Raw genomic sequence first — 13209 nt, 5'->3', positions numbered from 1 at the left:
TACTAAATTGGTATTTCATTGACCCAAACTCAGAGTTTATGTTCCACAAAGATGAGGCCTTTGGGAGGTGAACAGGTCATGAGAGCAGAAACTTCATGAAAGAGGTTAACGCCTTTGTAAAAGAGACCCAGAGAACTCCCACACCCCCTTCCGCCAGGTGAGTGAGGCTGCAGCAAAAAGACAGCCAACCAGGAAGTGGCCCCTCACCAGACACCGAATCTGCTGGTGCCTTGATCTTGGACTTCCCAGCCTCCAGACTGTGAGAAATAAATTTTTGTTGTTGATAAGCCACCCAGCTTATGGTATCTTATTACAGCAGCCAGAATGAGCTTAGACAGATGATAAGTGGATGAAAAAAGTAAACCATGGCTGAGAAACAGAATTACATTACCTGACCTTAATGATAAAAATCTTTTTAGTAAATTAGAGTTAGCCACAGAATTATTAGGATATTCATAGTCAGACAATGTAGAGACTGCTGCATCTCATTCATAACCACTTACATTTCTCAATAAAGGTAGAGGGTCATGATGCAATTGACCTTCAAATAATTCAGAAAACGTGTATATGTAGGCATATTCCAATATAAAGGGAAAAAATAATAGCATGTTGTTACTAATTACTGGGTAAGTAAATTGGTGATATGGGAGATTACTATGGGAGATTATTCTTTCAATTTTTCTGTATGTTGAAAATTTTAATTAAAAAGTTGGGAACAAAAATAATTTTTAAGTCCCAGAAATTACAACTAATCATCAGGCCCAACTTATTAGTTCCCATTTCCCCTCCCCAACCAACCCCAATCCTATACCTCAAAGAGATAAGATGATTTTAGGAGAAAATTCAATCAATATGTTTTTGACCTATATTACAAGCAAAAAAGTGCTGCAAAAAGAAATACATAATGTCAGTTCCATTTTTTAAAAACATATGTTTCCCTTTTCAGATTTTAAACAGTATCTACAACAGGAAGTGATTTAGATAAAGCAGTACATAAATTTGTGGTCAGTGATGTACTGCATGTGTTTCTACAAAATACCTCTCATGAATAACCGAGGACTATAATATGATTTAAAGGTAAACTTTTTCTTCAATAATAAAGAATCCTTGACATATAATATTTAATAACAGCCATATTAATCAGGTATTGCCAAAAGATATTTATAGTCAGATTCTTTAACATCTCCCACTTCCCTTCACCAACCCACAGCTTCCCTAGTGAACATGAGTCTAACATTAGGATCTATGGCTAAATCTGAATATGTTGCATCATTAAAATATAAATGAAAAGGCGTACAAGAATTGCTTAAACAAAATTAAAGGAATATCTTAACTGTTGTTAAAAGAGCTAAGTCCTTTAGGAAAGAATGCAAGGTGTATCAGATAAGATGCTTTTTAGCTGCAAGTATCAGAAACCTTTACTTCAAAAGGCTTTAACAATAAAAAAAATAATTCTCAGGCATTACAAGAAATCAACAAGTAGAGCAGCTTAAATGGGTGGTTCCATCCATCTCTCAGATCCACCCTTCTCAGAATGTCAAGTTTGCCTCCAGGCTGACCCTTAATCAGGGTGTGACATCCTGGTCCAGAAATCACCTCCAAGCACAGAGTCATGAAAAAGAATGGACACTCTCCTTGTATCTTCTTAGGAGCCAAGAAATCTTCCTCAAAGCCTCACAGCTAACTACTCTTCATCTCTTATTGGCAATGCCTCTACCAATCCCTAGAGAAAGAGACGCTGTGGTGACCTAGAGCCATCATTTGGTGTGGAATGAAGGTTGGAAAGTCAAACACATTGGCCACTAAGCAATTCTAGAGTCAGGAATTAAGAGTATATAGGGGAGGTGTGTCACTAAATACTGGCAAATATATAATACAACCCAAGAATGACAATAAAAAATGAAGAGGGAGGTGGAAGAGAGGAAGGATAAATGGGTGGATGGATGAATTGATGGACAAGGTTAGAGACTGTAAACCACATTTGGTTCCCTTGAGCGATACCTAAGACACAGTAAGTCTCAAAGGCTCTTTGTTTTAAATAAAGGATCCTCACCTTATTTATCTGATCAGCAACAACTGAGGCTTGACCCACACCCACCTCTCACTCCTCACACACTATACTTTCTCTGAGGCAATCTCATCACTACCTTGTCTCTGGACTCAAATTTGTATCTCTAGCCCAAACTTACCACTCCTGTGAGTTCCCTATCGCATACACAGCTATCTAACTCAACATCCACATCCAGACACCTCACAGCCACCTCAAAAATCAGCATAGCCCAAGTTCAATACCGTATCAGAAACCCTAATCTGTGCTTTATCGAGCCCCCCAAGTGATTCTGATACACATCAAGTTGGATAACCACCAGTCCAGGCTAGGGCACTGGTCTCTAAACAGAGATTATGGGCTTTAAATTATCTTAGATTTAACACAGCTCCCTACTTCCCCCTTATCCTCACCCCTCATTCTAGCAGTCAGAGCATCTTCTGCTCACCGTGGCTCAGGGTAAAAGCCAAGGTCCTTAACAATGACCTACAGGGACCTCTACAATCTACCCCTCACCCCTCATACCTCTCTGGCCTCACTCGGCTCTCCTTGCTGTTCTTCAAACAAAAGCAGCATGCTTCACAGCACAGCCTTTGCACCTACTATCCCTCTGCCTGTAACGTTCTATCCCCAGGTAACTCAAGGCTCAATCATTTGCGCTAAGCCTCTGCACTATCACCATGCAAAACTTGCATACGCACACAGTGCTGACACACCCAAACTCCACTCCATGTTTTCCTTACCCATAGTACGGTCATCCCTCAGTTCCAGAACCCCCACAAATACCAAAATACAGATGCTCAAGCCCTTTGTATAAAACGGCATAGTACAGTCGGTCCTCCATACCCATGGAAGGTAGAACCCTGGGCGGGAGGGGGGGGGGTGCCGGGCAACTGTACTTATGCTATAAAGCTGCTTGCTATGTTTACTATTCTGTTTCTCCCCACTGCAGCAGAAACTCCATGAAGACAGGACCTTTGCTGTGTTCACGAATGAATCCCAAGCCTAGGACAGTGTGGGCGATTAATAAATATCTGTTGAACAATTTTAAATTAGCTACTCAGGAAAGACAATAATGGCTGAGGCAATATTTGTACCAAGTATTGATATTAGGCCAGTTACCTTTTAAATGGTTTTAATTAACATGATATAATAAATCTACATGTTATCCACTGAACGCACTTTTAAAAAAATGCAAATTAATCCTTAAAAAAGGCAGACCATATCCTAGTTTCTACGGTGTCATAAAGATTTAGGTATTATGTCCTAAAAATAAAAACCTCAAACCCTAAATTAAAGAAAAACTCAATCCAAATATTCCCACTTAAAAAGAAAAAAAAGAAGCACAAACACTCTGCTACTTTCTTAAAAGGGACAAAAACAAATATTGGGTTGGCCAAAAGGTTCGTTCAGTTTTTTCCGTAAGATGGCTCTAGTAGTGCTTAGTTGTCTTTAACTTCATTCGAAACAATTTGTTAGATTGTATTGTGACAGCTGTCATATCAGCATGAGTTTAAAAAAAAACTCATCGGGCTTCCCTGGTGGCGCAGTGGTTGAGAGTCCGCCTGCCGATGCAGGGGACACGGGTTCGCGCCCCAGTCCGGGAAGATCCCACATGCTGCGGAGCGGCTGGGCCCGTGAGCCATGGCTGCTGAGCCTGCGCGTCCGGAGCCTGTGCTCTGCAACGGGAGAGGCCACAACAGTAAGAGGCCCGCGTACCGCAAAAAAAAAAAACAAAAAAAACTTATCAAAATTGGTGAATTTTTGTGTAGCCATTTTAATATTGAAGAGGGAAGAAAAAAGCAACATTTTCGGCATACTGTTTTAGTATTTCAAGAAAGGTAAAAACGCAACTGAAACACAAAAAAGATTTGTGCAGTGTATGGAGATGGTGCTGTGACTGATCAAACATGTCAAAAGTGGTTTGCAAAGTTTCCTGCTGGAGATTTCTCTCTGGACGATGCTCCATGGTCAGGTAGACCAGTTGAAGTTGACAGCGATCAAATTGAGACATTAACTGAGAACAATCAATGTTATACCATGCAGGAGATAGCTGACATACTCAAAATATCCAAATCAAGTGTTGAAAATCATTTGCACCAGCCTGGTTATGTTAATCGATTTGATGTTTGGGTTCCACGTAAGTTAAGCGAAAAAGACCTTCTCGAGCGTATTTCCGCATGCGATTCTCTACTTAAATGTAATGAAAACGTTCCATTTTTAAAATAAATGGTGACGGGCAATGAAAAGTGGATACTGTACAATAATGTGGAACGGAAGAGATCGTGGGGCAAGCGAAATGAACCACCACCAACCACACCAAAGGCCAGTCTTCATCCAAAGAAGGTGACGTTGTGTATATGGTGGGATTAGAAGGGAGTCCTCTTCTGATGAGCTCCTTCCAGAAAACCAAACAACAAGTACTGCTCCCAATTAGGCCAACTGAAAGTAGCACTCGACGAAAAGCGTCCGGAATTAGTCAACAGAAAACGCATAATCTTCCATGAGGATAATGCAAGACCGCATGTTTCTTTGATGACCAGGCAAAAACTGTTACAGCTTGGCTGGGAAGTTCTGATTCATCCGCCATATTCACCAGACATTGCATCTTTGGATTTCCATTTATTTTGGTCTTTACAAAATTCTCTTAATGGAAAAAATTCCAATTCCCTGGAAGACGTTGAAAGGGACCTTGAACAGTTCTTTGCTCAAAAAGATAAAAAGTTTTGGGAAGATGAATTATGAAGTTGCCTGAAAAATGGCAGAAAGTAGTGGAACAAAACAGTGAATACACTGTTCAATAAAGTTCTTGGTGAAAACGAAAAATGTGTCTTTTAGTTTTACTTTAAAACCGAAGGAACTTTTTGGCCAACCCAATACGAATGATGGAAAACAAGCAAGCTCCCAAATGAAAACCAAACACTTAGAAGAACAAAGTGGTAAGCCTAAAGAAAAAGGATCCATTCTAGATGGAGTCTGTAGGGGTGTGTCCACCTGCACCTGTTTTACTTTGTGGAACACTTAATACATCCAAAAAAAAGAAAAAAGAGAGAAAATTAATCCTCTTAAGAAGTCCATTCTTCATCCCAAAAGAACTGCCAGGACAGCTTGCCTTGCAGGTTTACTCGATCTCTGGGGCTTATCTGCTAGCTAGCTCAACCCGGCCAGCCCTGTTATTCTACCCTAAGTGCCCTATCCCACACTACTAAGCCTATCCCTTATTCTGCATGGCCTGGCTACAGTAATTTTAAGGCCAGAGCTTTAAAGTTTTGGCCCTAGTCTGAATAATTTCTTTACCTATCACTTGCTTTTTACACTACATCCCTTTCTGCTATATTTTTAAGTTGTCTGATCTGTTTGTTCTCATTTTCAGGGGTCTCTAACTAGCCAAAGCAGGCTGCAAACATTTGGCTGGCTATGTCTCTCAGGCAGAGTTCTCCCAGGCAGGGTGTCAGTGCAAGTGGCTTTATTCAGGAGGGGACCTCAGAACACACTAACAGGGAAGTGGGGAAGTGAGCCCAGAAAGAGAAGAGAACCAATAAAGGGGGCATTGTTCAGGCGATCTCTGCTGTGCTCAACTGATACTCAGCCCCCTGGGCACCTGTGGAAGGCAGTCTAGAACACACTCAGGGTCGTTCCTCTTGGGGTGGTTACCCACCATCTGCTTTCAGTCACTGTTTGAGGGTTGCTGAGGCAGGGGTGGGCGAGTGGGGCAGCTTTCATTCCAGCAATGGAGCAAAGAAAGCTCTCAGGTTTTGCATTTGGAAGACTTAGGGAGAGACACTGAAGGGCGAGTGTTGAAAGAATAAAGTCTGCTACAGTGTTTTCAGGTGATTTCGAATATTTTGAAAATGATGTCATTATACAAACATGAAGTCATTTATCTGGCTAGCTATGTCTTAAGTTGGGTTCCCCAAAAGCAGCTCAGGACACTTCTAAAGCACTTCCTGGCAAACCAGCAGGTTGCTGTAGAAAGAACTCTCTCTCACTCACTCTCTCTCTCTCTCTCTCTCTCTCTCTCTGTCTCTCTCTCTCTCTGCTAACAAACCCCAGTGGGTATTCTGCTGCTCCCCTGGGAAACTCTAACAGAGGCTCCTAGCCCATATGCCTCAATGGCCACATAACCAGTTCTCCTGCTCTACATCATGCTGGATCCTGCGAAATTGGAATTTTGCTTCCCCAGGAAAGAAGCCTCAGATGCCCCTTGCCCTTGGATCCAGAACCTTATATTGGTTTCATGTGATCTTTTTCCCTCTCTCCCCTCATCCCAGGTAGGGATAGAGAGGCGAGCAAAGACAGAGCCCTTTCCTGGGGACCCACCAACATGTAAGCTCTTTCTATACTCCCTTTAACTCTCCAATTAGCCCAGGAAAGGTGTATTGAGGTGAAGAGGAATTTTCTTTTTCTTTTTTTTTTTCTTTTAAACCTGTTTCAAACCTCTTTTTTTACATTTAGGGTAGGACTTCAGGAACTCACTGGTCAAAAACTGAGTCCTTTTTTCTGTTCTGTCATCCCTTCTCCTGAGGTAGAGTAATTAGGAAACAGGCAGGGAAAATACACATCGGTTAATCTATCAAAATGCTACAGCATTGTCAGAGGCTGAACTGTGTCCCCCCAACTGTCTTATATTGAAGTCATAACCTCCAGTATCTCAAAATGTGACTGTATTTGGAGACAGGGTCTTTAAAGAGGTAACTGAGTGAAAATGAGGTCACACAGGCGGGCCTTAATCCAATATGACTGGTGTCCTTACAAGAAGGGGAGATTAGGACACAGACACACACATAGGGAAGACTTCGTGAAGACACCAGAGGAAAACAGATGGCAAACTATAAGCCAAGGAGAGAAGCCTGGAACAGATCCTTCTCTCATGGCCCTTAGAAAATACCAACTCTGCCAGGGCCTTGATCTTGAACTTCCAGCCTCCAGAACTGTGAGGAAACAAATGTTTGTTATTTAAGCCACCCAGTCTGGGGTACTCGTTACGGCAGCCCTAGCAAACCAGCACAACGATTACACTCACAGAGATAGTTTTGGGCTCTATTTCAGACAAAAGTCCTAAAGTCTCTGCAGTCCTGGAAGAGAAGCCACCTAGATACACTACTGATTGTGTAAGAGCCAGAAGCAAACTGGAGTCCATGAGAAGCATTTTACAGGGATGAAAATCACAGAAGGGTACAAGAGATATTCTTTGGGTTTAGTCGCAGGATGAGGACAGCAGTGCAAAGACACAGAGCAGGTTAGAAAGCTAGGTAACCAGGCAGAGAGGGAAAATGAGAAGCATTATGGAAACAGCAGAAAGTATGAAGATATTGTTCAAGTAGTTGGTATGGAAAATACTAAACTTATAGTCTTTAAAATTAGCAAACCAAATCAGAAAGCAGCAACATGGTAGAAACTATGGTTTTCATGGTAGAAAGACGGTGCTGTGCCCTAGGGGAAGGAAAGCCCCCAGTCCTCTCCCACACCTTCCTCTCCGAGGCCCCTGCACCAACACCCGACTTCCAAGCCCAGGTGGAATAATGGGGCAGTGCTAGGGAAGGTCTAGAAGTCGGCAACCAGCCTTGGGTAATGAACTCCCACAAAAGGGTCAAGCAACTGGCTAAGGGCTCTCCTTGGTCTACCTTGTGCTCTGGAAATCAAGTGAAACAAAGGCCAGGGGCATTTCCACGAGAGGCCACGGGGCCCTTTGCAGCCTCTGGTCCCAGGAGGAACGTGGAGGAGGAAGGAGCACCACCCGGCTCGTGCCCACAGAGGAAGGCCCTGTGGGTGGGGTGCTTCCTCTGGGACGCTTGCCCCTCTCCTTCCTTCTCGGGGCCAAGTCTTCCAAGACTGCAGTCAGAGCCTAGCTCTACCATCTCTGTCTCCTTCTGGCTCAAGTGGGCGGCTCTCCTGCAAAGACAGTGTGAGAAGCACCCATCCCCTCAGGCATGTGCGACCCGCCTCCACGGCAGTAATAAGGCCAAGGTTCAGGCCTAGGCTTGGAAGTGTACATAGAAAGTGCCAAGCATAGGGCATGCTTAGGTAAAGATGATCCCCAACAGAGGAAGCCCAGTCCCAGAGTCATCACTGGGATTTCAGGCTGAAGCCCCCATCAATATAACAGTCTTTCAAAGTCCCCCAGTGTGTGTGTGTGTGTATGTATATACACATGTATATACATATGCAGATTATATACATATATGTACATATATACATGCATACCTGTACACATGTGTGTGTGTTTCTCTCTGGCCCTATATAAGAGAGATGGTGTTCTGGGATTCTGGTATAAACAGCCCCCTGGCTGAAAACAACAGCAACATTTTAATATCATCTAATATGTTGCTGGCAACTTAATGTTTCTAACATGTACAGGGATTTATTTTCAACAAATGGCTAAAAATAAGGCCAAAGACAAAGGAAATTTAAAAATAAATGTAAAAAGGATGGTAATTCACACCACAGCACAGAACTTTAGCTATGCTATCCACACTTCTGATGTACATGAACCACCACAGCAATCCTGGTGCCAAAAGTAACCTGTGTTTCTAAACACAACAGACACCACTTAACATCTAGGAGTGCCTGTCATCCTTCCTTGGAAAGGGCAAACCGCACTGACCCTGCCATCATTCTGAGCCCCTACTCAAAGCCTGACAATGTGCTACATGCTAAGGGTATCTGTCAGGCACAATGACTCTTCTTGCAAGGAACAGAAAACCAAACAGGAACAGGCTGCCTCATTCAACTCTAACAGTCCAGAGGGAGTCATACTTCGGCGAGGTCCCGCCAGCTCCCCTACGCTCACCCTGATGGGCCTACCCCGCACTCCTCAGTGTGTCGGCTCCGGCCCAAGCCCGCAGCATGGTGGGTTCCGTACCGGAAGTACAAGCATCTTTTCTGATGAAAGTGAGGAAATTCCTCTCCCCAAAGCCCCAAGCAAATCTCAACTCAGTTAAATTGGGTCAAATGCCCATTCCTGAACCAGTGACCATGGAATGTGTGTGGACTATCCTATTAAGATAAGGCCTAGAAATGAGGTGCAGCCAGCATCCTCTGAAGCACATGGACTATGTGGAACAGAACATGAAGGCCTGAATGAAAACAGAAGAAAAAAAAATCTGAGAATTAAGCACTGCTGTGCCGAGATCATTTTACAGGTGTGTGTGTACACACACGTGTATATGTATACATATGCATACATGAATGCATTGCTATATATGTATATGTAAATGCATACACACACACACACACACACACACACACATATATATATATACACACACACATATATATATATATAAAAAGCCTAATTTAAAGGTGTTTGATCTTAATGAAAAGAACAGACCTGCATAAAAGGATGAAGAACTCTGGATGTTACATGCTTAAATAACACATCTGTGATCAAAGCAATAAAGTCCTGTGGGAATCAATTGTGGCAGAAGACACTAAGTAAAATAGTCAAGGAAAGGCACACAGAAGGAGAAAAAGTGAAGCAAAGAGAACTAAGAAAATGAGGAAAGTCTGTTATCCAACAGAAATGGAGGTGCTCACTGTGACTGGCTCCCTGATGTAACCGAAACATTATCCTAAGTGTATGAGTAATATGCGAATTTGAAACTTGATCCTAGAATAGCATTCAGCACACAAGCAATTAAACATCCATTTTTAATCCATTAAAAACTCACCAAGGCAAAAACTAAGTGCTACTTGTCACACATCTTATCAGAAGCAAAACTAGACCTCATCATGAAGCAAAAGAGAATTAGCACATTCAAAGACGACTGAATAAAATAGTCAAAGTTGATCCAAAAGTACTTCTCCTGGATATGTGGGGTTTTTTTTTTTTTTTTGATTCTACTAGACTATCTTATAAGGCACACACATTATGACAGAATTTCAAAATAGCATTGAGGCTTTAAAAGCCACTGGTCATCAAACTATGATGCATGGCCTGTTTTGTAAATAAAGTCACATGCACATCGATTCGCGTATGCATTCTCAAGATACTGGCATAACTGGGTCACCGTGACAGAGACCATATGGCCCACAAAGCCTAAATTATTTAATATCTGGCCCTTTACAGAAAGTTTGCACTTCTGTGTTTTAATGAATTGTTTTTTAAAATGCAATTCTGAAATGTTTTATAATAAAATATTGGGAAAACTCAATTTTGAAAAGTTGAGAGTTTAGTAACAGACTTACAATGAAAATGCAGTGAATAAAATACCAATAAGAGATGATAATAAAAGAATACTCACAATCTTTCAAGGAGATTTAACCCAGAAAATGAGCCATTCTTCAGCTCGGATATTTTATTGTTACTCAGAATCCTAAAAATGACACAAAAAAAAAAAAAGGTAAGTTGCCTTCATTAATTTATTCATTCTATAATTTTATTGAGACCCTCCTGTGCCCAGTGCTGGAGAGACACTGGGTGATAAGACAACATACACTAGCACTTTGAGGGAAATAGTTAGATTCTTTCCTCATATTCTATACAAGATAAATCCCATAAGAACTAAAGATTAAGAGTGCAAAATAAAACTGTAACTTTACTGACAATTAGGTGAATATACATAAATTAATGAATGCCGAGTCTGAACCTTCCAAAAACTCTTGCCAGGTTTCCCTTGGGATCAACAGTAAGTGATTGTAAGACTGACTCAAATTAAAGTGAAAAGCCTGGCCTAAAGCTAAAAGGCTTTTGTGAGGCTGATATCTGCTGCTTTGGAAAAAAAAAAAAAAAAAAAGGTAAGTTGCCTAATATATGTACACCATCAATATCAAAGTAATTTAGCTTGTTATGTTTAAATCTAAATATGAGGAATTCTAAGAAGTCATTTATTACCCAAAGAATTTTTGAGATGCCTGACAAAAAAAAAAGGAGCTTCTTTCTCTGAGAAACGACCCAAAATAGCTAACTTGAACATTTTGTCACATCTTAAATTGTTCCTGTCACACTGAACCAAAAACTTTGAAATAAAAAGGGAGAGAAGTCAACACAAAATAGCTCTTAAGTTCAGTGTAAAACTAAAGAATGCCACGTACATTTACATAATTAATCAACTTACATAAGTTGAATACTTAAAAACTGGAAACAACAGAAAAATGCAGAACAAGTGCTCTACAAAATACTGACTTTAAAAGAAATACAGTATCTTCTAGATACCATTTCAATAATGCTGAATATTACTTGTAACTTAACCATATACAAATCTGTACTGTGTGAAAACATGCTTTTTGCACACACTCACAGACACAGGTAGCTGTATTACAATACTACATCTCATGTAATAGGATGATGTTCTTAAAAAAAATGAACTGGAAACAAAGATTTAAAAGAAGTCCTAGTTGGCAGGACTTGCCTAAGAGCAGACAATGTGTACATGACCTTGCTTCCTCTCAAGGCTTTGTAACTATGCTCCTTTTGCAGCTTGGATGCCAACACAGTAAGTCTCCTACGTACGAACCTTCAAGTTGTGAACCTTCAAAGATGCGCACATGTGTTGCACAAGTGGTTGCACTTTTAATGAAGACCTGATGGAATTGGAGGCCCAGAGAAAGGACTGAGAGACAAGAGGAAGAAGTAACTGAAGAAATTTACGACACAGGAAATGGCATGGAGATTTCCTTTACTTCAGGAGACACTGCTAGTTTTTGAGGCACAGGACCCGAACATAGAACGGTACATGAAGATTGCAGCAGCCGTTCAGAATGCAATCCAGTGCTACCATGTCATCTATGAAGAGAAAAAAAAAGCTACTACCCAGACATCACTGGATCGTTTTTTCAAGAGGGTAGACAGAATTGAATCCAGCAAGAAGCCAGAACCTGTGCCATCAACATCAGGCATGAGTGAAATTGCACCTTGCCCTCAGTCTCCTATTGCTGACGATCCTTTAGCTCTACCATCTACCATCTCCCACCTCCTCTCCCTCCTCCAGTCAGTAACTCTTCTTGCCTGTTCACTCGATGCCAGCCCTGTATGCCAGCTGTTGGACTGTACTACTGTACTTTTCAAGGTACTGTGCTGTAAGATTAAAAATGTTTTCTTTACTTTTTGTGTTTGTTTGTTTTTATGTATTATTTGTGTGAAAAGTATTATAAACCTATTACAGTATAGTACTGTATAGCCAATTGTGTTAGTTGGGTACCTAGGCTAACTCTGTTGGACTTAAGGACAAACTGGACTTACCAATGCACTCTAGGAACAGAACTCGTTCGTATGTACGGAATTTCCATACAGGAGAAAATGCAAAAGCTACCTTATTTGGGGGAATGACACCCAGATAAGATAAATGAAAAAACCAAGGCATAGAAAAGTTAAATTAATGGCCCAAGATCACACTAGCGGAGGCAGAGGCACATGTGAACCCCGGCACGCTCCACTCCAAACCCCACACTCTTCAATATACACCAACGTTGGTCAAGAGCCACTCTTACTGGCATTTTAGCAGAAAATTCTCCATCCCACACAGTGTTGCAACTTCACGGGCACCCTCACACTGCGTACAGGCTGAGTGCTGCCCCCCACCTGGGACGGTGCAACACTGTATAAACAAATGTTAACAGAGAACACCCCTGGGTCATAAGATTTCAGGTATTCATTTTCATTTTGTCTACTCTCATCTTTCTTTTAAAAAAAAATCCACTATGTGTATGAAAACAAGCAAAATCAGCCATTTGACTGATTTTCTTTGGCTTTAAGTGGAATTTTTTTTTTAATCCCACTAATGCAGGTTAACATTTCACAGCATTTTCGTGAGATGATTAGGGGCTTCTAAAGTCAAGCATACTTGTGCTTGAAGGCCGGCTCTATCACTTTCAAATTACACTAGTCTTGGGCAAGTCACTACATTTCTCTGTAACAGAATTCCTCATTCATAAATGGGAAGAACAGTATCTACCTCATATAACTCTAGAAGGAAAGCAGAAAATGCCTAACATACTCAGTGAGTATTAAGTTTAAGGTTCTATTTCCTTGGTTCTAAGACACACATCTTCCCTCATTTTAATGTTTCTGAAATCAAGATGTATCTGTCAATCAAAGTACATTACTATGTAGTATTTTCTCTCTCCAAGCTGTTACTAAAGCAAGGATGGTGACCAAAAACATGCCGGGCTGGGGGGAAGGGGGGAGGGATAAATTGGGAGATTGGGATTGACATATACACACT

General features: G+C 41.3%; 1 protein-coding gene across 4 annotated transcripts in view; it reads right to left on the bottom strand.

Moving 5' to 3' along the window:
- ADGRA3 (adhesion G protein-coupled receptor A3) overlaps positions 1-13209 on the bottom strand; it is a 118394-nt gene that overhangs the window by 75394 nt on the left and 29791 nt on the right. For 3 of the 4 annotated variants that reach the window (XM_081225377.1, XM_081225378.1, XM_081225380.1), the window contains exon 2: positions 10291-10362. The exons of the other annotated variant lie outside the window; for it this stretch is intronic. In XM_081225377.1, coding sequence (XP_081081503.1) covers positions 10291-10362 — 72 coding nt within the window. The remainder of the gene's footprint in view (positions 1-10290; positions 10363-13209) is intronic. 4 annotated transcript variants of the gene reach the window in all.

The sequence above is a fragment of the Mesoplodon bidens genome (genome assembly GCF_964165515.1).
Source record: "Mesoplodon bidens genome assembly, chromosome: 1".
Classification (NCBI taxonomy): Eukaryota; Metazoa; Chordata; class Mammalia; order Artiodactyla; family Ziphiidae; genus Mesoplodon; species Mesoplodon bidens.
The sequence above is the reverse complement of the archived record's forward strand: the minus strand, read 5'-3'. Positions and strand labels throughout refer to the sequence as shown.